The sequence below is a fragment of the Typopeltis vanoorti genome, chromosome 10, assembly GCF_054136105.1.
Source record: "Typopeltis vanoorti isolate ZY-2024b chromosome 10, IOZ_Tvanoo_1.0, whole genome shotgun sequence".
In the NCBI taxonomy this organism is placed as follows: Eukaryota; Metazoa; Arthropoda; class Arachnida; order Uropygi; family Thelyphonidae; genus Typopeltis; species Typopeltis vanoorti.
In genome coordinates, this window is record NC_143558.1 from 71822550 (window position 1) to 71849392 (window position 26843).

Sequence of the window (26843 nt, forward strand, 5' to 3'; positions counted from 1 at the left end):
GTTGGGCAGATGAGTATCGATGCTCTGACCGTAAAGAAAAAACACGATTGTTATCTGATGCCTAAACGATCAACAGCTACAACATGCCAGCTCGGCCGTCACCCAGATAAACAAGGCCCGTGATACCAATCGAGCGATTGGGGTTGGCTCGAAAAGTGGGATACCGAAAGGAAACAGAAACTAACAGAACTGTTATCAGTAGGAACGTGAAATGGGCAGACACTCTGGATGTCAGGAAAATTAGAACTATTTCGTGCAGAAATGAAGAGATATCGGTGGGATATACCAGGATTGGCAGAGATGAGATGGACATCATCTGGAGAGATCAATGGATGCGAAGTAATATGGTCAGGACATGACACCATGCACGAAGCAGGAGTTGGCTTCCTTCTTAGCAAAAGAGCTCGAGAGGCACTGTTAGGCTACAAACCAGTTAATGAACGAATCATACAGGGTGTCCCAAAATTCATGCAAGATTTAAATTTAGCGCCATTTGTGCGGTAAAGTGTTGCCAATGAGAAAAAAAAAGACAGCGTGACAGCTAAAATTCAGGGTTATTAAAAATGACCACACACAGCGAAGAGAGTTCGTTGAATGGATTATGGAACAACAAGTAGATGCTTATTTTTCGAACAAAATCATCTTCAGCGATGAGGCTCATTTTCATCTTGATGGCTTCGTTAATCGACAAAATTGTCGCATCTGGGGTTCAGAAAATCCCAGATTGTTGAGAAACAAATGCATCCACAACATGTCACTGTTTGGTGCAGATTTTGGACTGGAGGCATCATCGGCCTATTCTTCTTCGAAAATACGGCTGGTAAGGCAATAACAGTTAATGGTGCTCGCTATCGCGACATGATAATCCAGTTTTTTTGCCTAAATTGCAAGATATGGATGTGGACGACATGTGGTTTCAACAAGACGATGCCACATGCCATACAGCCCGAGAAACAATTCAATTACTGCATGAGTCATTTCCTGGTCGTGTAATTTCCCGTTTTGGTGATCAGAATTGGCCACCCAGATCATGTGACTTAACACTGTTGGACTTTTTTCTTTGGGGTTTTTTGAAGTCTAAGGTTTATAGCAACAAGCCTACGACCACCCACGCCTTGAAGGAGGAAATTGAGTGCTGTATCAACGAAATTCAGCCACGTTTATGCAAAACGGTCATGGAAAATTTCGACAAAAGAGTGCGTATGTGCCAGCAAAGCTGTGGAGGCCATTTACCCGATATGCTATTCCATGCATAACCCTATACTGTATACTTTATGAATCAATAAAAAATTACAATTTTTAATTAAAAACCTGTTTTCTCTATCAAAATTACTTCTTGCGTGAATTTTGGGACACCCTGTAGTAGCAAGATTTCAGGCAAAGCCATTCAACATATCAATAGTCCAGATATATGCACCCACCTCTGACAGCACAGATGAGGATATTGACTTATTCTACAAAGATCTGACAGAGACAATAGAAACAATACCAAAGCAAGATGTGCTAATTATTGAAGGAGATTGGAATGCCAAAGTTGGAATAGATAATGATGGTTGGGCAAGAGTCATGGGAAAATATGGTTTCGGAGAAAGAAATGAACGAGGTGAAAAATTGTTAGAATTTGCTGTGGACCACAAGATGATGATCTGTAACACAAGATTCCAACAAAAGGAGTGTAGAAAATGGACGTGGCGATCAAATGATGGGAAAACCAAAAACATGATTCATATGATTATGATTAAAAGAAGATGGATAACATCGGTACAGCAATGTCGAACTTTTCAAGGAGCGGATATAGACTCAGACCATAGTTTAGTGATTGCAAACATCAAGATGAAATTAAAAAACAATTATAAACCCCAACATCAGAATAGAAGAGATACAGCACAAATAAGTGAAGCAGAAATAGGAAGAAGGTACAGAACAGTGTTAGAAGAGAAACTTAAAAGTGTGGAGCAAGAAAAAAACTCGAATTTAAGAGTGAAAATAGTAATGAAGGCGATAGAAGATGCAGTTGAAGAAACAGTACCAGAAGAAGAGAAGATCACGAAGAAATGGATTACACAAGAAACACTGAAGTTAGTACAGGAGAAAAGAATGTTGAAGATAAGGGATACATCAGAACAAATAGAAGAAAGTGTAATGATATGAAAAAAGCAGTCAGAATGGATAAGATGAAATGGTTAAACCCCAATGCAACAATATAGAACAGTACTATGGAGAGCATAAAACAAGGGAGGTATACAAAATGATCAGAACCATTAATAGAAAGTGACAACCAAAACAGACCACAATTAAAGATGAAAAAGGCAAAGTATTGATGAATAAAGAAAAAATTGTAGAGCAGTGGACAAGATACTGTAGTGAGTTATATGAAGAAAAACTAGATTCAGATAGTGTTGGGAAACTGACTGAAGAATTGAAGCAGATATCACCACCAAGTAATGAGCATGATATTGACATTTTAAGAGAGGTAGAAAAAGCAATAGGATGGCTAAAACACAACAAGAGTCCTGGTAACGATAACATTACTGGAAAAATGATTAAATATGGTGGTGAAAGTATGGTTACAGAAATGCACCAACTATGTAATATGGTATGGAAAGAAGGGAAAATGCCAGAGGACTGGGTGAAATCAATATTAGTAACATTATACAAGAAAGGAAATAAGCTAGAATGTAAAAATTTTAGAACAATTGCCTTGATAAGTCACCTTGGTAAAGTGATGATCATATTGACAGAAAGATTAAGAACACAATTGGAAGCATACCTTGCAGATGAGCAAGCAGGATTTAGGAAGGATAGAACTACAATTCAACAGATTTTGACAATGAGGTTAATAGCAGAGAAAGCTAGGAGAAAAAACAAAAACATATATAGTTGCTTTGTTGATTTTCAGAAAGCATTTGACTGTATTGAGCAGAAAGTGACATTAGCAGTTCTGGAATCCTATGGAATTGATAAAAAAACTAATAGCTATATTAAAAGATGTTTATCAGAATGCAGTTGCAACAGTTAGAATATGTGATGATTTGGGGAAATGGTTTAAAACAAGCAGAGGTACTAGACAGGGAGACCCAATATCACCAAGCATTTTCATCGCACATTTAGAAAGAGCTATGGACAAATTGAAGGAAGATGCCAAAAGAACATCTGTACACGGAATGAGAATTAACAATCTGAGATTTGCAGATGACATTGTTATTATTGAAGAAGACGAAAGAGAACTACAAAAAACACTGAAACTGTTAAATGAGGAAGGGAAGAGATTTGGACTTGTTATGAACTTGGAAAAAACAAAGACAATGGTATTTGGTGAGAAGAACATGAAACAAAAGATACAAGTGGATGGAACTAATATAGAAAATGTAGAACAATTCACATATTTGGGAAGTAAACTGACATATGACTTGGACTGTAAAAAAGAAATAAAGATAAGGATTGCAAAGGGAAGAACAAATCTGAAGGCCATGGATAACATCTGGAAAAGTAAAGTGATCAGTCTGCAAACAAAACTAAGAGTATTGGAAACATGCATCTTCAGTGGTGTACTGTACGGATCTGAAACATGGGTAATAAATAAGGAATCAAGAAAAAGAATTTTGGCATTTGAAAGAACTTGTTACAGGAAGATTCTAAGAATAGGATGGGTACAGAAAATCCAATGAAGAGCACTATCAGAAGATACAACCAAAACAGAATCTAATGCAGAAGATTATAAAACTGAAGCTGCAATTATTTGGACACATCTGTAGAACGAGTGAGGACCGGAAGATAAAAACATTTATGTTTGGTATTTTGGATGGTTTAAACAGAAGAGGTAGACCATACAGAGAATGGATAGATGATATAAAAGATTGGTGTGGAATGGGTGTACAAAAACTGCGACACTGTGCACTGGACAAAGAAAGGTGGAAGAAGATAGTGAAACAGGCATCAGACATCAACGGGTAGTGAGCCCATGGTTCGTGATGATGATGAAGAAACCCTTCACTAATAAGAATGTCTCAATTATATCACCCCTCTTCTGCCTAATAAGCAATGTTTGCAACCCACAAATCTTCAACCTGTTCTCATAAGGTTCATTCCATAGACCTGCTATCATCTTAGTCACTTGCCTCCTCTCTACCTCCTCCCCATCAAGAAGAAACCCTGGCACCCAGATCTGGGCACAGTAGTCAAGATGGGGTCTTATCAAGGCTAGATACAGAGGAACAATAACTTGCTTGTCTCTGCTCATTGAAGTATTCTTCAGTAACCAAGTGGTTTGATGAGCTGATTTAGTCACTTTTGCAATGTGTCCCCTAAACTTCAACTCCCTGTCCACCAACACCCTCAAATCCCTGGCTTCGTCAATCTCCTGGAGTACAATTCCACCAATGTAGTATACTGCTGCTAATATTTTCACCCTAAAATGCATAACCTTACACTTTGCCACATTAAATTGACATCCATTCTCCTTAGCCCAGTCCCCTGATCTACCCAAATCATCTTGCAAAATTTTGACATCCATTCTCCTTAGCCCAGTCCCCCAATCTACCCAAATCATCTTGCAAAATTTTGACATCATGTGCATTCAACTATTGCTCTACCCAACTTTGCATCATCAACAAACAAATGAATAGTTCCACTCAGATCCTTTCCGATATCATTAATGAACAAATTAAATAGTAGTGGTCCAAGAACAGAACCATGCGGCACACCACTAGTCACAGGGCCATCTTTTGGACTGTACTCCTGAATAAACTATTCTCTGATATCTCTCTCTATCAACCACCCTCCTATTCATCTCACCAACCCTATATCCATCTCCATATGCTGCAGTTTGCTGATTAGAATTCCATGTGGTATCCTGTCAAAGGCCTTAGAAAGGTCCAGCAGTATGACTGTAAACCCATTACCCTTATCCAGCTCAGCCGTCACTGCGTTATAAAATGTGAGTAAATTAGTGACGCATGATCTACCCTTCACAAAACCATGCTGTCCCCCCATACAGTATCCCGTTATCATCTATCCATTCCTGTATTCTTCTCTTGACTACTTTCTCCAAAACCTTGACAACGACTACTGATATGCTGATCGGTCGATAATTTGCAACAGCAGTCTTGGAAACTCCCTTATGCAGTGGTACTATTTTCCCCTCTTTCCACCCCCTTGGGACTAACCCAGACTCGAGACTCAAATTAAACAAACTGGTCAAGGGCACTGACAATTCTTTTGCCGCTTCACATTAGACCCGAGCTGGTATACCATCCAAACCCACAGATGTATTCCCATTAAGGTTTGTAATATACTATTTAAGTCCATTTCATTCACCTCAATTCCCATATAACCTGTTGGATCTTTCACTCCTGCAATATCACCACCTGAATGATATATTCTTGCAAAGTACTCGCTCAGTAATTCCACTATATCAATTAATTCAGTTACCTCCCTACCATCGGCATTCCTTAAAATCATTCTGCCGTATACATTTTTTCTTTTACTTGCAGCATATTGAAAAAACTGTTTAGGATTCTCTTTAGCTTGCATGGCTAATTTCCTTTCATAATCAGCTTTTGCATTCCTTACCACACTCGTTACCTTTCTGGCCTGTGCTTTATACTGTTTGTGTGCCTGCAGGTCACCTTTCTCCTTAAATTCCCTCCACAGTTGTTTCTTTTTTGCAGCTCAAGCTTAATGCTGTTATTCATCCATTTAACCCCTACTTGATTTACTATCCAGACTCTAGGAATACAATCAGCTATTACCTCCTTCAAACACTCCTTTACCACTTCCCATGCACTATCAATCTCCAGCACTTGCAGTTTTACATCCCATGGCACTGAACCAAGCAATCTCCTGAGCTTGTCATACTCACCAGCCCGGTACTTCCACATGCACCCTTTCTTAATTGAAAATTCCACACATTTGGCCAACTCTCAGGTCAAAACCTTATAGTTACTCTCACCAATTGGTGGTAAAGTGGTCATATTCATTACAGTCAAATTCTCAGATGCAATTACTAGGTCAAGCACTCTCGAACTCTCGAAAAGTTTGTTTGTATAAGCAAACAAACTTTACACCTGAAGTATCCTGATGACTGGGCTACTTGTATAACTTCACAACCATTGCCTTAATGCACAGCACACACAAACCCCCTTTGGGGAGTGTGCTTTGCATTGTGGGATACAAAGGCAATGGATAGAAGTTATTAGCCACTATATACAAGTAACCCAGTCATGAAGATACTTCAGGTGTAAACTTTGTTTACTTTTATTTGAATAAAGGATTAAACCAATAATATAATTTCTTGGGATCTTTAATTTAAAGATCCAATGTCGCAAGTGATATGGGCATGTTCGATAGAACTGTTGCAGCATAGGAAGCACCATATTAATCAAAAATGTTGTGTAACTGTTACTATTCATCTCCTTCAAAGAAATCAAGTCCAAAGACTGTGATCATTACATCTCCACCATCATTAAACTTCACAACCTGGATGATGCAAGCGGGCATAAATCACCTATCACCAGATAAAAGAATGTAGTGCAATTCATTATTTATATCATGATTTCCAAAGCTCTTCACACTAATCTTGATGTTAATTGCACTGCTGATATTGATCTACCCTGCTTTTTTTTGTGTGACTCCCTCTCAGAGAAAGTTACAAATCTATAGCACATCAGTACCATGAGTAATTAAGGGGAGAGATATAAAGTTTTATTAACTTTTATAATTTTTTTTGTATTTTTCATTCATTATTTACCTAGCGTGGAAACTCTGCTCTACAGATCAAACATGGAACTTTTTTCAGTCATTTCAGGTCTCCAATAAGCATGGTGATCTCATACCAAGTGATGAAATTCATCTGCTAATTAAAGATAATCACATACATCCATACCCATGGTAGGATTTGGAACCAAGCATGCTGGGTGAAGAATACACATGCCAACCAGGCCATCAAACATGACTGCCATGTTTGATGTCTACAGTTACTGAACTATGGAAACTAATGTGTACACTATCCATATATACTATAAGTATCCTGAAATCCTACAGGCTCTCTGAACTGCAGGATGACCACTTCACATTTGATCTTGGATTTCTGTACCATCAACTGCACTTTTAGCAATTTGGGCCCTCATATAATTAAATGAGTGGTGCTTGCAATGTTGCCTAAAGTTTATTATGGGTGATGGATTTAAAAGTCCATTAAGTTCTTTCTTCTTCAAATGCTCACTGACAGCATACAGATGCACAGTTAACTCTACAGGTATATCTGTTTATCTCATATAGCAGTACAGGCAATATGTGACAGCAGAAATATATATTGTTATCAAATTCTCATTTGTATCTTGAAAGAGTGTACAGGATATCATGATAGTACTATAAGATAAGTTTAGATATTATTAACTTCCTGTTGACAATGGTCCTTCAGATTAGTCTATCAGTACCCCATTTATTGTTAGATCATAAAGCATCACAATATCAAATTCCTTCCTAATATCCCTAATGCCATCTGTTCATTCCATTAACTTTTCACAAATATCAAGAATATTCCTGCCTATTTCCATTTTTTCATAAGGGGTGCTTAAGGGGGTGAGAAATCTCCATATAGCATTTTAAGAAATGCAGTCTACTGAGGCTTCTGACCTAATGGGAATTTCATCTCTCTTGATGAACCCCATTAGTAGTATCTATATATAGGGCTTCAGAAATTCACTTGCCCACTCACCACAGGTGTGTAAACACAGAGACAAGTGGCAAGTGAATTCCTATAATTTACCCCCCCCACACACCCCTAAAACATACACTGTAAAGTTATTTGATCAAGGGAGCTGCCAATGAATTCATTAGAGAAATTTTATTTCCAGAGAGTTGGAAATAACACTTCTGGATCTGAAATGCTTAATTTTAACACTACAGCATTCTATTTTAAAGAATTTCAAAAACAGTTGCAATTTGCTGGTTTTCTCTACAAGCCATAACATAAGCCAATCATCTTCACTTTCTTCCCTCCTTTTATCTCCTTTAAACTCCCCCCCCCCCCCCCATATGAACAGTTGTTCATATTTTAGTAATAACTAAAACCTCTACCTGCCATAACTTACTCCCCCTCCACAAACAGTTGTTTCTGTCATCATTGTCGTAACATAATAATTGATAACTTTTATATCCACTTTTGAGTTCCAAAAATGTAATTTCTCTTACAGCAATATTATCGGGTTCATTTCCTCCGCACATGCTCCACTACACAAAACACTTCCAGTTTTCGTTTCAGCCATGAAGCAATAAACATCAGCTGCCATTAAGTGTTATAGTTACAGTGCTTCACTTGAAAACAGTAAATCTCATGCACTTGAAATGTGCTAGAAAATATACAGTTTTTTCATGCCATATATGCATTTAAATTAAACTGCAGTTATCATTTCCAATAAAGAATAATCAAATGGATACATTCATTTAGTTCAATATTAAACTTACACTTAGATAGTGCCAATTTTAAGTTTTATATTTATAATTATTAGTTTATTTTGTTGATGAAATTATATTGTAAGAAAAATACAATTTTTTTTAAAGAACAGATAGTTTATTACATATGTCATGTATAGTGTAAAGTTATGCACTTTAGCGTGATTAGAGTTCCAGCAGCATATTATATTAGCAGGGTTATGCTACAAGAAACTGAAGAGGCAAGATATCTTGGTGTATTGGTGGATAAGAATTTAAAGTTCAAAGGTCACATAGCAAAAGTTGCAAATACAACTCTGAGGATAATTGCTATGTTGAAGCGAACCTTGACATGTAAGGATAAGGAAGTAATTTTGCCTCTTTATAAGGCTTTAATAAGACCACACTTGGATTACTGTGTGCAGATTTGGTCTCCTGGGTTCCAAGGGGATGAAGAAGCTGTGGAAAGGATGCAAAGAAGAGTTACAAAGATTATATCCGGATTATGGGATTTTGATTATGAGGACAGATTGCGAGTATGTGGATTACAAACTCTGGTTAACAGGAGAAAGAGGGGTGATATGATAGAGATCCATAAACTTTTGAATGGGTGTTATATCATTTCAAATGATGAAATTTTTCGTTATATGGAAGATGGGGAGAGAACACGAGGACATCCATGGAAGTTAAGGTTGTTCTCAGTCAAGAAAGGGTTAAGAGCTAGGTTTTTCTCTCAGAGAACAGTGAGTGAGTGGAATAATTTGCCCTTATAGGTAGTGAGTGCATCTAGTGTAAATGAATTCAAGGGAAGATACAATAGCTGGGTTGGGTAATTTACAGCCTCCCTTGTTGAGTCCTTGACTTCCTGGAGGTCTCAGATAATAATAATAATATATATGTGTATATATAGATATACTGTAGTACATCTATATATCTTATTCTTCAAACATTTTTACCCCTTGAGTAGGTAGGCAAATGTAATAGAGGACTGTACTTTCACAGTTCATTGCATGAAGCTTAGTGTAATTAAAGGAATAAAAATTTTACATAGCATAGATTCTTTTGAATACTGTTATTTAAAAAATACATCTTGCAAAGATAAGTCAGACTGAGTGCATTGTGAAAAGTGAGTATTCCACAGTGAGTGCTACCTCTTTTTTATTTTTATTTTTTGTGAATTTTATTATTTGTCTTCCCTATAAAATTAGTGTTCATGGGTAATTTATATAAATTCAAAGCTCATCACAACTCAAACTGAGTTGTGATGAGCTGTGTTGTGGATACATTTTAAACTCACCGTAAAAAGTCTATATCTGCATAATTACATGTAATGTATAGTGAGAATTGAAGAATATATTATTTTGTTTTGTCAACATAACATTCCCCCCACCCTTTTTTTTAATCACCTACAACAATATTTATATAAAGTAGACTGATACCTTGTGTGCGTAAACTTTTTATAAAGTAGACTGATACCTTGTGTGCGTAAACTTTTTTTCTGGCTAGTAGATTTAAGTTTAAGTATTTCTGGAGCCTTGTCTACACGGATACTGAATGAATAAGAATGGGCTGGCAGTTTGGGATTCAGCTAACCCAAACTGAATTCTGTATTTAAATCCAAAATGTCATGGAAATATTATATATAAAATCCTTTATAGTTTTTGTGTATAAAACTCTTAGTTTTATGAATTGACTACAGCAAGTTTTCAATTTAATTTTGAAATCTTCAGCAGCTTATTAAATAATTCATCACTAAGGTAAGTAAAGCTATTGTGGTAACAATAATTTAAATGCCCAGCAGTAGATGCTGCATTAAAATAAAATGTTTAATATGTTTAATCACACAATTCATTCAGAGGAGGCACCCTATTAAAAAAAAAAAAAAATACATTCACATCAAATCAGATCTAAAAAAAGGATAGTCACACCACAGTACTGCTTACATGATTTTCCCCTATATATGCACAAAATTCAAAATAGCAAATACTAGGAGTTGAGAAAGACATTGGATTGATTCATTCAATCCAATACTCTTGGAGGGTAATGGATGGCAATGTTGTAGCCAATGAAGTTCTAACTGAGGCTCGGCTATTGCTGTTACCCTCCTGCCATGATCAGAGCCTTAATTGCTCAATAACACCTTATCCCTACACTGTCCTCTACAGATAACGGGGAAGATGAAAAGCATTTTTGCTTCGCCCCTTTAAGCCAGTCCTTATAAGGATAAGGATAGCAAATACTAGATGGTTGAGTTTTCGTGATGGCGATTCGCATGTATTATTGATGGTGAATTGTGAATTTGACTGATATGTTTTTTAGCGATTTATGCTTATTCATTAGTAATAGTAGTTAATTGCTTGCTACCATAAACAGACACTTTATTTTTCCACAGTGATTTATCCAGGTAAGTCATTGAAATTACAAGGGCGATACGCTAGGCCTACTGCCGCAAGTGTCCCCCCATTGTTTCATATCTTGTAATCATAAGCAACTGTCTATTTGCTATCGTGACAAGAGCAAGGCATGTCCTGAACCACAGAACAGACTTTGGGGCCAATCATGGAGGCACCATATGAAGAACTAAATTTCAAAGAACTTCTGGCTATCTTCAAGCATGTAGGCAATCTACTGCACACTAAATGGCCAGGTAAAGTCGTAATTCATCAAATAAAAGAGCTTGATTCAGATGACCCTCAACTCTCTAAACTTCTTCCCAGTATCCATCAAGATAGCACCAGTGCAATAGAAACAACTGCTGATGACAATTCCATTGCAGATCACAGCGATTATCAGGAGGTTTGCGCTCGCAAAAAATGCAAAACTGCAGCCTCTGAACCACCCAAAGCGGATTGAATGGAAGAAGACAGTCCTGACCTGGACTCTCTTACCTCCTCAAGGGAAAAGATACCTCTGATTATTCTGCGAGAAAAGAAAAAATGGATGTCCCTAAGGACTATTATGTCCAATTTAAAGATTTCATACAGTCAAGCAAAGAATGTCACAGAAGGTATTAAAATACAGCCCTGCTCAGTGATGGATTATCGAAGGTTGACTGGTGAATTGGATGCCAAAGGTATACAGTATCACACCTTTTCACTAGGATCAGAAAGAAACCTCAAGGTAGTAATCAGAGGTGTCTCGGAAGACGTATCCATAGAAGAAGTGGTTGCAGATCTACACCACCACCAAGACTTGCCACCCATTAAGGTCAGTAGAACGACCAAAAAAGACAAGACTCCAATGCCACTGGTTCTAATTGAGATCAGTCCAGCTTATAAGCACATATATGATCTGACATCCATTTGTGGACTAAAAATTACTATAGAACCACTAAGAAAAAGAGCTTCAACAGGACAGTGCCACAGATGTCAGCCATGCCCAGAAGATGTGCAGAGCTGAATTCAGATGTCTAAAATGTGGGATCGCCCACCCAACAAATACATGCACTAAACCAAAATCTACCCGGCTAAATGTGCCAATTGTGGCGGTCCTCACACTGCCAATTACAAAGGATGCACTCACAATCCAAGAAATAGAAAATCAGAAGCAGAAACATTTTCTTCCTCACTCAGCACACCTATGTCAGAGACTACTTCAGTTTCCTGAAGTTCAATATAAAAGGTCAGACGCCCTTCAGACAAAGCCAGAGGTTCCCAAAAGAGTAACTCCGCAAACAACAATCTAGGACCTATGCGAATGTAACTCGTCCTAAACAGTCATCCCGTGAACAGACAACACCACACACAAATCTGACAGCTATCATTACCTCTTCTCTTGCAAATATGCTGTTGGATTTTAGCAGATCCAACCCTTCACAAAGTTCTACTAACAGATTTCTAAAGGACACACAAGCCATTATTTCAGCGCTCACTAATGAACAGTAACAAATTAAAACCAGAATCTCTAGAGATCATTGCGTGGAAAGCGAACGGCCTGAGGAGTAAGATTTTAGAACTTCAAAATTTTGTCCAAAGACATCAGCCAGATGTCCTTTTACTAAATGAGACACACCTAAGACCATCAGACAACCCCAAAATTTGTGGATACCAACTGTACAGAGCTGATAGACTATCCCACATAGGAGGAGGCATGGCAATTTTCATTAAAAATTTCATCTTTCATCACTCCATAAACATCCCTCCTACCACCAACCTCGAGGTCACCGGCATTGAGATTCTCAAGTTCTGTCGGCAAATTAAAAATCTTCACAGCATATCATCCTCCACAAAAATCATTACTGTTCTCGGATTTGACTGGAGAGCCTATCATTGTGGCAGATGATTTAAATGCCAAGCATTCAACCTGGAATAGCCGTTCCACCAACAAAAATGGACAGATACTACAAAACTATGCTGGTTTCAACAACCTTCATGTAATAGGTCCTGCTGACCCCACCCATCACACTTATGGTTGGGCTGATGTGTTGGACATAGCCATACTGCAGCACATCAGACTCCAATACAATTTAATGATGATTAACAATCTGTCATCAGACCATAACCCAATATGGTTAAAATTGGGAAACCTTAAAAATGATCTTCCCCCCACCACTCACTCATTCATTCCTTGGGAAAGGCTCTCCAAGGTACTGCCAAAATATATTGGTCTTGTTCCCATCATTTAAGTAAAAGAGGAAATTGAAACAGCTGTTAAAAATCTAACAGAACAGATTAAAGCAGCTTGTGCAGCAGTTACTACCCCTGCAACTACCTGCAAATCCAACCACCTGCCAGAAGATATTATGAATCTGATTAGAGAAAAAAATAAGGCAAGAAAAAGATACCACAACACCAGGGTGCCGCAAGACAAACGGATCTTGAACAGGTTCAACTCTACAGTGAGAGATGCCCTCGCAGCCCATAGAACTCAACTCTGGGATGAAAAACTGACCGCCATCTCTACTGATAACCACTTCATATGGAATCTCATCCGAAAGATTAAAAACAGAAATAAACCTCTTCTCCCCCTCCAAACAGATTCAGGTCTCATCCACACTGATGCTGATAAAGCTGAAGCAATAGCAAATCATCTTGAAAAACAATGTGAACCTGCATACGATCACCTCGATTTTAACCATATATACAAGATCCGCCGTAACGTCAGATATTCACTCAATTCTGCTTTCACATATTCCACTCAAATTGCACCCACCTCACCTGCTGAAATATATGCTATTATTAAGAAGTTCAAGAACAAAAAGGCTCCTGGACCAAATATCTCTAACAAAGTAATAAAGCTTCTACCATGTAGAGCTATTGTCCATCTGACAAATATAATTAACTCCATCCTTCGCTACAAACATTTCCCTTCCTACTGGAAACTGGCAGACATAATATCGATCCATAAACCTGGAAAAGATCCCAGATTGTCTCAAAATTACAGACCAATCCGTCTCATCTCAAATCTCGGCAAAATTGCAGAGAAGGTAATTCTTACCAGACTTCAAGATTCAGTACTCAGACTAAATATCCTGCCTGAGGAGCAGTTTGGCTTCTGACAATCGCATAGCACCACGTAACAAATATACAGATTAGTGGAACACATCATCACGGGTTTTAACTGGCATCAATGCACTGGGGCTGTTTTCCTTGACATAGCCAGTGCATTTGACAAGGTTTGGCATTATGGTTTGCTATACAAACTGATATCATCTGGTGTACGAATCGGAATCATTCATCTTATAAAGGCATACCTCTATGATAGGCGCATGCAAGTCAGGATGTGTGGGGTAGTCTCGACACAAAAACACATCTTGGCTGGAGATCCACAAGGATCCTTACTAGCACCAATCCTATTCTCCTTATACTTGTATGATATACCGCACAACCCATTATCTTCAATTAAAGCTCTATATGCTGATGATACAGCGATATTGGCCAGATCATCTTTAAAGCCTCACCTAACCATCAAGAAACTGCAAGACAACCTACTGCTAATCGAACAATATTTCTCCAAAGGGCGACTCCAAGTGAATCCCCTGAAGAGCGTAGCCGTCCTATTCTCTAGAAGATCAGTGCTTCCTAAAGAAGATATTCTCCTTTTCAACACTAAAATTCCAAGGAAAACTGAGATCAAATATCTCGGTGTAATATTGGAACAGAAAACTGGCTTTCAGCTCCCATATCAAGACTCTCTGTGCAAACACATCAAAAACCATAACCCAGCTCTACCTGCTAATTAACAGAACCAGTAAGCTGAGCACCAGAATCAAACTTCTCATATACAAACTGATGGTTTGTCCAATCTCACCTATGCTTCACTGGCCTGGAGTCATACTTCAAATACTAATATTCTCAAATTACAACGTATCCAGAATAAATGTCTCAGAATGATCCTGGGCGCCCCGTGGTTCATCCGAACTGTCCAGCTACATCGGGACCCAAATGTCCCCTATATTTACACTTTCATGCAGACTATAGCAATCAAATTCTTCTCAAAAGCATCTGTGCACCCTAACAAACTGATCCAACTGGCTGCAGATTATGATGCAATGGATTATTTCAAACATAAAAGACCTAAAGCCATCCTAAACTTCAACACTGAGGACTAATCTCCTAGCCACTCAGGGGAGAGCAATTGGTTCATAAACTTTCTCCACTCACAGTTTCTATCATGATATCCGGGAATATGAAAAGCCTTTGCTTCACCCCTTATGTCAGTAAAGTTGATAGTAGTAAATACTAGCCCAGAAGTAGTCATGTTATAATATACTCAGTAACATTTCTGTGGGAACTTCCCATGAGCTTACTATAACATACAGATGGCTATAAGTTCATATGGAAAATTCATAGAACCACAAGAATAATGTGTTATAGTGAAAAGTATATTACAAAGAATTTCCTCTAGAATGGTATTGTATCAATAGGATTTTGGTTGCAAGTTGACTGCAAGTGCAACACCAGGTCCCTGTCAGTGAATTGTAATGAGATGGTGAGTTATTAGTTATGAATTCATCACAAGGCACGTGCTATCCATTAGACATAGGCAGTCAGTAGTATTCCAACAATTTAATTGTTGGAATTGTTAATTACTGCTTAATTGACAATTCTGCTGTAGTCTAAGCTTTGAATGCAAATTATGGGTATGTTAAGAGAATACTTACTTCACTATTATGGGATAATAAGATTTAAAATGAGTGTACACTTTTGTAGGTGCTTTCATTTAATCACAATTTCGATTGTTAGACAAAAGCTCATAGAATTTCAATACACACAAAGATATGAAGTGGATTAAATAATAATTGTGAAAAAGTAATCTCAATAACTGTTCGACTAACCTCCCCCCCCTTAATTCCTATCCCACCCAGAATACAAAATCTCACCTTTACCGATATCATCAAATATTGGTGCCTTGAACTCTGCAGGATTAGGTTCTGTCCCATACTTGAGTTTGTGAAATTTTGCTCTGTGAAAAATAAACAGAATATAAGAGAACTTGATTGTACCATAGAATTTAACCCTTTTCTTTCTGAGTTAGTAACTCCAGCAGTATATTCCATGATTTGAAATGAAAATTTGAATTTAGAACAATTACTACTCATGCTGCATAAGCATGGCAGCATGTAAATTTGGATAATTTTGCAAAGCAACTAAGACAATAGGTAGTCATTATTTAATCATAATGTGATGTCAGAAAGGAAAGAGTTACTTGTTAAATGAACTGCTTATTAATATTACTGACAAAATTTATCATTTAAGATATTAAATAAATGTTATTAAAAGAATTTTGTATAGAAATTAATAGTAAAAGATTAATTATGAATAGAACAAATTGATAAAATGTAATAACAAGATGGCAAGTCTGATAATATACAGAGCAAATTCTATTTGATGAAGGCTCTATATTCTGTTACTACCTGCTCCCCCCAAGTTAGATGCATAAACAAAATGGCAGTTTTAAGATCTCATTTGCTATTTTGCTGAGATATAAAAATATTAAAAATGCAAACAGACTAAAAAAAAACCTTATAGGAATGTATTAGGAATGTTATATTACAGTATTCATACTGTAGAGCATTTCTAATACACATCTATATTATATATAGCAGAGCAAAAGGTTCACCCTTGATGAGACCTTGAAGTGTCATGTAATAGTAATTGGAAGTGTCATGTAATAGTAATGAACATTTTAGTTTACTTGTATTTCCAGTAACTGCTTATCTCCTGTTATACATCTAACTTAAACAAAGCAAGAAAACCATAACAGAACATGAAGCCCTTAATAAATAGTTATTATTGTTATGCTCTTATGCATTCTTATGGCTTGCTATCTTGTTATTAGTAATTAAAGTAAGAGCACATGCATATATGCAGAACTCTCACTCATTTATATGTATTTTTAACATGCTATGAATCACTGTGACCAAAGCATTGCTTGTAAATTGCATAATCAGTATAATAATAAGGTGGAATATAGGCATTACACCTTACTCTAGAGATAAGGCTTGAGGTGCTTGTCTGTTCATATCTACTTGTTCAAAAACTTGTGATCTTTTCAGAAGGTGATAAATAGGACTTCATGAAAAACGTCCACAATTAATAATTAACTAAATTTTCCTAACATCTTGTCCAATTAACAAGTCGACAAGAAGTCAATTGCAGTAAGAATTGATAACCCATTATTAGATCGATTAAGTTTACAGAAAGGAGAAAGGCAAGGTTGATCTTCTGTATCTCTCAATCTCTATGGTGAGGAAGTAATCAAAACAACTGGAACAAAGGCATAATGTTTAAGCAGATTCAAGCATCAATAACTTAAGATATTCTGAAAACACAATACTAATAACAGGATATGAAAATGATATGAATGAACACCTTGGAAGAATAATGGAAATACTTCAGGCTGCTTGCTAACAAAGATAAAGTTGATCAGTTTATCCATCTGCGCTCACTGCTCTGTGCCAACAGGAGTCATATGGAAGAAGTAAGAGGGCAAATTACAATGCGAAGATCTGCAATGACTCATCTCACAAAGATCTGGAAGCATAGAAAAATATCTACCACAAAAAACACATATCCTTGGGTTTCTCTGTGGTTCTTTATAGCTTTCGAGTCTTGGGCATTGAACAAGGAAATTAAGGAGATCAATAATTTTGAAATGAGGGCCTGGAGAAGGAAGTTCAGTTCCTTGGACAGAAAAAAGAAACAAACAAAGCATTAGAGACCAACTGAATCTTGAAATGAGTCTGTGCAACATGGTAGAGAGAAGAATCCTCAGATATTTTGGACACATCTCAAGGAGGAAAAAAAAAGACAGAGTCAATGAAAACTCTTCATGCATGGCAAGATACAAGCAGCTAGATGAAGTGACAGGCCCCATGGGAGATGGCTGGATCAAATTCCTGCTCTAACTGGACTAAGGTTAGAGAATGCATCTAGAATGACAGAAGACAGAAAGGTAGAGAAGACTAATACATTGGATCACAACTCCTTTGTCATGTGGAGATTGAATAAGAACTAAATTAATTTAGATGATTAGATTACGAAATAAATTTAGTTATTTTTCCAATTTCACCAATATTTCACCTTGGTTGCCTATATTCACGACCACAACGAAATATACTAAGCATGTGCACACAGGTACACCAACAAAAATCCTGACTAAAAGGTGGACTCCTGTAGTACTAACTAGCACTCTATGGGTACAGTGATGGAATCTTGCTGAGGGTCTCAAAATGGTCCAGATTTGTGATGAAGTTATGCAGTTGAATTTCTTCAGGTTTGGGAAATGTTTGTGTGTTGTTCCAGATTCCCAAAATAGTCTGATTCATATCTGTATAGGGGAAGGATTTTTTTCCCACTCATTCCAGGGTGGAAGACCATGTCATGGATATAGACCATTGGATCCTGTGAGAAAAAATTCTCCCTCCCATACAGAAACAAATATAAATTATCAATTTCTGGAATTTCTTTGTGTCCATGAAGAGGCCTTAGGGACCAAGGCAAAATATTAGCTTATGCTGGATATGGTGATAATGGAGAACAAATGACAACGAGATGACCCTCTTGCTTTGTCATTACTCTGTGATATGCATATTCAAATCTCTGTCTGTCTCTCTCTCTGTGTGTGTGTGTGTGTGTGTGTGTGTGTGTGTGTGAGAGAGAGAGAGAGAGAATGTCATTAGAAAGTGAATGCTTCTTATCACCTAATGTGAGACCACCACCACTTGTTTATTATAATTCCCAAGTGGGGAAAAAAAAAAATGGAAAACAAAATTTCACATTTGGTCTGTAGGATTTAAAAATGTATCTAAAACTTGGTGCTTAATGGCTTATAGTTTATAATCTTTCATGTGTGGGATTCATATAAAAAAAAAATAATTACAGAAGATTACATAACTATGTTAAAGGAAGATGTCTTGATTATACCTGTAATTTTTAAATAAAATGACACAACCTAGTTGGAAAATGAATATAATGTGATACTACTGGACAATGCAGAGGCATTGACAGCCTACTATAGCTATTGCAATGCTGTTATGGCATAAGAGCATATGGGAAAAACATTCAGGTTAAAGACTTGGGTACTGATAGGACTGTCCTTAGGTTATTGCTTCTTGAATAATTATATTAACAATGCTATCGATGGCTTGAAAAGGGATTTAGTTGTCTGAAGAGGATAAATTTTCCTTTGTAAGGCCTGAATGTGCTATATCTGGACTACTGATCTGGTATTCTGGGTTTTGGAGAGATGTGAAAAAACTAAAGGTACATCAGGCTTTTGGAATACGGTGATGTGGCAAGTGACATAAAGGGTGGTTTCTTCAAGTCAATCATATGAGCATGAAATGATGTTCCCTTAAATAATGCTAGCCTGGTTGGCCAAATGGTTAGAGTATCTGCTCTCCAGCCAAAAGGTTCGGGGTTCAAATCTCGCCATGGGTATGGATGTTTGTGATTGTTTATGGAAATACTAGTGGTGGTGGGCAATAGATGGCACTGCAGTTGGTGGATATAGAGCTGTAGAGTAGGTACTCTCTCTCGATGAGTCTTTGGACTCCCTGGAGGTGTCACGTAATAATAATACAGTCAGCAAACTTCGATGATTTCAATTTTAAAAAAAATAAAATATTTAGAAATGTTAATCACACAAGGTGATGTTTTTGCTTTTGCAGATGCATAAATAATACATTGGTTTCCATAAATTAAGGAACAAAGAGAAATAGCAGGAGATTTAAATGCCAGAATAGGAAACAAAAAATACAAACATAGGTAAATTTGGCAAAGATACATGCAATCAAAATGGTCACAGACTGCATGATTTTGTCATTTATAATTTGTGATTAAATAATATTATAATTAACAATTATAATATTATAAATTATAAAATTTATAATATAATTTATTTATAAATTATAATATATTATAATTTATAAATAATTTATAATTATAACTTATAAATTATTTATAATTTATAATATATTATAAATGATTTATAATAATATGAAAATAATTAATTTGGTGTTTAAACACAAGGAAATACATAAATATACTTGGTCAGCCAAAGAATACAAATCAGTAACTGACTATGTTATTGCAAATTTTAGACGAAACAGCATATCGAGGTTTTGAATTAAACTCTGATCATTATATGGTATCAGCAAAAATTCAATTTAAACCAAAGTGGCTAAAAATACAGAAAATTGTAAATTCTTATCAACCTAGTTACAAAACTTCTTCATTAGAAGATCATCATGTTAGAAAACAATATCAAAAATGCACAAACTTAAATACAGAAACCACACAAGAATCAAGCAACATAGAAGAAGAATGGGAAACTTTGAAACAAATTCTCACAAAAATAACAACAGAAAGCTTAGGAATAAAGCATAAATGGATTAGAAAAAGAGGACTACGAGACTGGAAAAAGGAAATAGAAAATATAATATAAACAAAAAAGGACAGTTACCAGAAATGGCTGAATTCCAAAACAATAGAAGCAGAAAGAGAGTATAAAAGAAACAGTGCAGTTGCAAAACGAGAAGTAAGGAAAAACACACACACATATATATAGAGAGAGAGAGCGAGAGAGATGGAACAATTTCGTAACAGAATTAGAAAAGGATATATTTAAGCCACAACCCAAAACCTATTAAGTAACAAACTACAAGAATAAAGAAATAAAAGAAAATATAAAAATATAAACAATAGATTTAGAAAAATAGGTAACCTATTTCCAAAATCTCTGAACAGATGAGAACAAAGAATGACCTAACAGAAAATATCATAATGTTAGAATTGAAAAATATAATAAAGATGAAAAGTAGGAAAACACCAGGAGAAGACAATATAAATATAGAACTATGCAGAAATGCAGGTGAAAAATTTAAAGAAAGCCTTCTGAAATTTTTTAATATGGTTTGGATGTCTGGAAAAACTCCTAACTCTTGGGGAAAAAAAAGTACTGATTATTCCAATCTATAAAAAAGGAAATAAAGAAGATTGCAATAACTATAGAGGAATTAGTCTGCTAAATACAGGATATAAAATATATGCAGGAATATTAAAAGAGAAGCTAAGCAGTATTGTAGAGGACAAACTAGAAGAAGAACAAAATGGTTTCTGAAAAGGCTGATCTGCATAGATCCAATTTTTACTCTAAAATTATTAATAGAAAAGAGAAGAGAATTTCAAAAAGAAACACACATGGCCTTTATTGATTATGAAAAAGCCTTTGACAAAATTAGTAGACAAAAATTGTTCAAAATATTAACCAGTTTAAATATATAAAACCGACTTTTACAATCCATTCAAGAAATGTATATATATAATAGGAAATAAAATAGCAGTTAAATTAGAACACATCTCAGAACGGAAAGAAAAGATATAAAGAGGAGTATGACAAGGATGCACCCTTTCACCTCTGCTTTTCAACATATATATATATAAATAAAATTATAACAATCTGGAAACAGTATTTGGAATATAAATAACCCCACAAATGAAGATAGATACACTATTATTTGCAGATGATCAAATAGTATTAGCTACATCAGAAGAGGATTTACAAAACTCATTAAAATCATTAAATGATATTTCAAAACAATATAATATGACACTATCCAAAGAAAAAACAAAAATAATGCCTTCAGAAGAAAGATTCCAGTAATTGGGCCATTTATTACAATAAATAACAATAAAAAACAACCCGACAAGTTTCATTAAGTCATATGACTTACATCTTCAGGGGTCAAAGGTAACTAAAAGTTAAAACACACGAAATGAGAAATTACTCAAAATAGTTCATTCTATGCAGTTGTCTAACTGTTCATTAAATTGAATATCCAAATGTAGACTCAGTGCAATGCTAAGTTTGAACAATGTTGGATGCTGTCACGTTGTGTTGTTCATGTTCATATTGTCTGAGGCCTGACTTGGGTATATTTTTTATCAATGCTGACCAAACTTGGTGTAGAATTAGGCCCTGGTTTTTGTTGCATTACATTGGAATTCTAAGCATGTTTGAAGCTTCTTTAAATTTCCTTATGAAACAATTTTTTTCAATGTAAGACATGTTTGTTTTTTGCCAGAGTACATTATGGCCGGTGGAGGTTGTATGGTATGCTAAGCCTGATTTGTTTTCTCTTCTTTTTTGCACGTCTTTTTGGTGTTTGTTCATGCGAATTTCCCCTGATCTTCCCGTCTGGCTTACACAGCAGATGCCACAGGAACAATGAATATTATATACACCTGGTTTTTTTAAAGGATGATGTGGAGGTTTTGGGAGATGTAGGGATCTTGAAATTTTTTCCAATGGCAGAAAGGCCACTTGATGTTATGTTTGTTTAGTAATTTGGCCATTTTGTCTGTAACATTCTTGATATCTTGCTTTTGAGAGATGATTGTAGATGTGTTCAGGATTTTTTTGATAGTCTTTGGTTCATAACCATTTTTTTGAGAATGTGTGTTAAATGTTGAAGTTCTTCATTTCTTTGTTTTTTCTGTGCTTGAAATATTATAAGCTCTGTTCCTCAAGGTTTTAATTAAACCTATCTTTTGCGAGGGATGGTGGTGGTGTGAGGCTGCATTAAGAAATCTTCCTGTGTTGGTGGGTTTTCTATAAATGGAGAAGGATAATTTATTATCTTTTTCATTGATTTCTATTAGGATATCAAGAAAGGGAAGTTTTTTACTCTTCTTGTTCCAAAGTAAACTTTGTTATTGTGTACATTATTCAGGTAATCTTTGAAAGCAGTCAGTTAGTTCCTCTGTTGTTCCTGGCCATATGATGAAAATATCGTCTACATAGCATAGCCAGATTTTCAGTTTTTTATGATAATTGTTTAAAGCATTATTTTCAAAATGTTCCATATATAGGTTAGCTAAAGCCAGGGAGAGGATGGAGCCCATAGCCAGTCCTCCTTTTTGTTCCCAAAATGAAAAACTTCAACATTTAAAACAGATCCTCAAAAAAAAATGGTTATGAACCGAAGACTATCAAAAAAAAATCCTGAACACACCTCCTACAATCATCTCACAAAAGCAAGATTTCAAGAATGCAATCACACTTCCATACATCAAGAATGTTACAGACAAAATGGCCAAATTACTAGACAAACATAATAATATCAAAGTGGCTTTTCTACCGTTGGAAAAAATTTCAAGATCTCTACATCCCCCAAAACCTCCACATCATCCTTTAAAAAAACCAGATGTATATAATATTCATTGTTCCTGTGGCATCTGCTATGTAGGCCAGACGGGAAGATCAGGAGAAATTCGCATGAACGAACACCAAAAAGACATGCAAAAAAGAAGAGAAAACAAATCAGGTTTAACATACCATACAACTTCCACCGGCCATAATGTACTGTGGCAAAAAACAAACATATCTTACATCGAAAAAAATTGTTTCATAAGGAAATTTAAAGAAGCTACAAACATGCTTAGAATTACAACGCAATGCAACAAAAACCAGGGCCTAATTCTACACCAAGTTTGGTCAGCATTGATAAAAAATATACCCAAGTCAGACCTCGGACAATGTGAACGTGAACAACACAACGTGATGGCATCTAGCATTGTTCAAACTTAGCATTGCACTGAATCTACATTCGGATATTCAATTTAATGAACAGTTAGACAACTGCATAGAATGAACTATTTTGAGTAATTTCTCATTTCGTGTGTTTTAACTTTTAGTTACCCAAAAAATAGTCTCTTCCAAAATATCCAACATGGACTAGTGTATTTTTTCTCTGTTGGGAAACAGTATTACACTCATGAGACCCATTGCCTGTTTGGTATATATGTGAAAGAAATGCCCTACTAGATGCTCTCCTCTTTCATTTCTATCATCTATTCCCCCATGGACTTGCATATTTCTCTTCAGGTTAGCCTTTACCCAACTCTACCTACAATAGTATGTAGGCATTGAAATCCCTATGTACTATTGTATGTGTGCATTTATCTTTTCAACTTTCTTTTAAAGAAGCTACAAACATGCTTAGAATTCCAACGCAATGCAACAAAAACCAGGGCCTAATTCTACACCAAGTTTGGTCAGCATTGATAAAAAATATACCCAAGTCAGACCTCGGACAATGTGAACGTGAACAACACAACGTGACGGCATCTAGCATTGTTCAAACTTAGCATTGCACTGAATCTACATTCGGATATTCAATTTAATGAACAGTTAGACAACTGCATAGAATGAACTATTTTGAGTAATTTCTCATTTCGTGTATCCATAGGGATGAGGAATGGTTTGGAGTTTGCAGATGTGTGGAGTGAATTTGATGGAAGGAAGGATTTCGGTAAGGCATGCATTTGAATGGATTTGGGATCAAAAGGGAGTAGGGAGTTTCAGGATAATATCTCCAAAAATAGGTACCATATATATATATATATATATATATATGTATGTCTGAAGATGTAAGTCATACAACTTACGAAACTTGTCGGGTTATTTTTTTATTGTTATTTATTGTAATAAACATGAGGTCCAATTACAGGAATCTTTCTTATGAACTGATAAACCACAGAAACCTTCGCATACAACTAAAAAATAATGCCATCCAAAGGGAGAAAACCCAATGAGAAGTAAAATAGTGATAGATAATAAAATATTAGAACAAATAAATACTTTCAAATACTTGGGATGTGATTTATCACATTAAGAAGGAAAAGACACACTAAAATATCAAACTTTGTCAAAGTGAATGGCATAAATAATATATTTAAACCAACTCTAGTACAAAAACATACCAGAATCAGACTATATAATGTCTTGGCAAAATCAATTCTACTATATGGAAGCGAAACATGGACCATAAAACGGAAAGATGAAAAACGAATTCAAACAGCAGAAATGAAATTTCTCAGAAAAACCGCTGGATATACCAAGTGAGACCAAACACAAATGAAGAAATTTTACAATCCCTGAATATAAAACCAATTAATTACTGCATAAGACAGTATAAACAAAAATGAATAGAACGTTTAAATCGAATGAACAACAGCAGACTACAAAAATATTATACAGATATAAATTAAGTGGAAAAAGAAGAATCAGAAGACCAAGAAAGAGATGGCATGAGACCAGAACAGGAAACCTGGCCTAAAATCCATGATAAGAAGAAGAGAAAAATCATGATAACTCAAAAAGTGTATGATGAATTTTTATGCAATCCAATGAAAATCAGTATGATATGAGATGAGAAAGAAATTGTGAATAAATAGTTTAATTCAGTAACAAATGGGTACATGAAGCCAATAGTCAAGAACGAAGATGTCCAAATAACGTTGTTACCTAACTAAGCTCCTGGACACCATTCATTCTAAACAGTATGAAGTATTGTAGTGCTGCAATGCCCCGAGGGGATGACCCCATTCCTTGGTGCACTGTGACAAACTTCATGTATTCATTTGTTACTGAAATCAGGTCTCATTATTACCTAATATCTGTGAAAGGGACACTTATGATGGAGGTAATGTGTTGGGGAGACATCTCATTGACGGGGACACACCGACCTGTATGTGCTTCCTAGCAGAAGTATAAATGATGCAACTAAGAGAGAGAGAGAGAGATGGGTCTTGTATTGGTTTAGTTTTTTTTTTCCTTTGTTTCTTTGTTCAATTATTTCTAGACTGTAACTGAAAATAAATAAACCATCATGTATTATATTTGCAGTTTTTTTTGTTTTTAAGTTTTATCGCATTTTAGCACATACTAGTAATGAATGTATCGCTCAGATACACGCGACCTACCCTACAATTTTTTCGACCGCGACCTCTGCAGGGTTAATGTGAAGAATTGCTGTTCAGGAGATGTCAGAAGAAGATTCGGAATGACTAAAACAACAGTCAGAGACTTGTCTAAAATGTGGAAGGATGGATCTATCCCAACAGGAACAAAGTTGAGGATTATGGAAACAACTATTTTTCCAACAGTGACTTATGGATGTGAGACTTGGAACATATAGAAGTCTGATAGGAAACGAATAGCTACTTTAGATGTGTTACAGAAAGTTGTTGAAGATATCATAAACTGAAAGGCAGAGAAATGGACAGGTGCTAGAAACAATTGGTAGAACTTTAAGGGTCCTTAAGGATATTGACAGAAGTTGAAATACTTTGGACACACTGAAAAGAAGTAAGGGGGATTTCTCAAAACAGTAATAGAAGGAAAAGATCTAGAAAAGGAGGATGGGGTATATTATCAGTGAGATGAATGGATGGATGGATGGATTGTCTGGAGTAACTGATCTTCAGAGAGTTGAAGCCTCCAGAAAAACATATAACAGGACCACATGACTAGGACTAGTGTGGCACATCACCAAGCATCTGAGTGACTCGTCATCTGTTGATGTCTAATGAATATATGGATGGATGGACGTAGATGATCTCTCTCTCAAGATCAATATAAATATTTTCAGCACATGTTAATCATTTGAAATATAATATTAACAAACTAAACAAAACAGAGGAGAGAAGAAAATATGAGATTGAATTAAAACAGAAATTGAAAAATAAGTATCTAGGAGAGAATGAACACAATTAAAATATCTGAAAACATGGCAGCAGAAAATTCAATTAGAATTAATTTAAAAACATAACACTTGGCAAAGTTGACTTATTAGTCAGTTTTGATGTTTCAGCTGTTTTCACAAATGTCCCAATCAGTGACACAATTATTCAAAACAAATTTCTGCCCAACATTAAGGCTGATGTGACCATGCCAGATGTGCAGACCACTTTTACAAATGGGGAATGATTGATTAACCCAGGTGCGACTGCAGATCATCCTGCCAGACAATTAGTCATATCGCAGTAGAATGTTGCCCAACATGCATATCACAGAAACCTGTCAGACTTCATCCACGCTACACCAAGTGCAGTTGATTGGATAATGAACCTAGACATGTTGTAGTCTATTCTTGAATGTTTCTTTTATGACTGTTTTATATA

General features: G+C 35.9%; 1 protein-coding gene across 5 annotated transcripts in view; it reads right to left on the bottom strand.

The window, feature by feature from the left end:
• Positions 1 to 26843, bottom strand: part of Cka (Connector of kinase to AP-1) — a 570985-nt gene that overhangs the window by 457122 nt on the left and 87020 nt on the right. For 4 of the 5 annotated variants that reach the window (XM_090399496.1, XM_090399494.1, XM_090399495.1 and 1 more), the window contains exon 3: positions 15755 to 15837. In XM_090399496.1, coding sequence (XP_090255622.1) covers positions 15755 to 15837 — 83 coding nt within the window. The remainder of the gene's footprint in view (positions 1 to 15754; positions 15838 to 26843) is intronic. The other variant, XM_090399493.1, reaches the window with a different exon arrangement.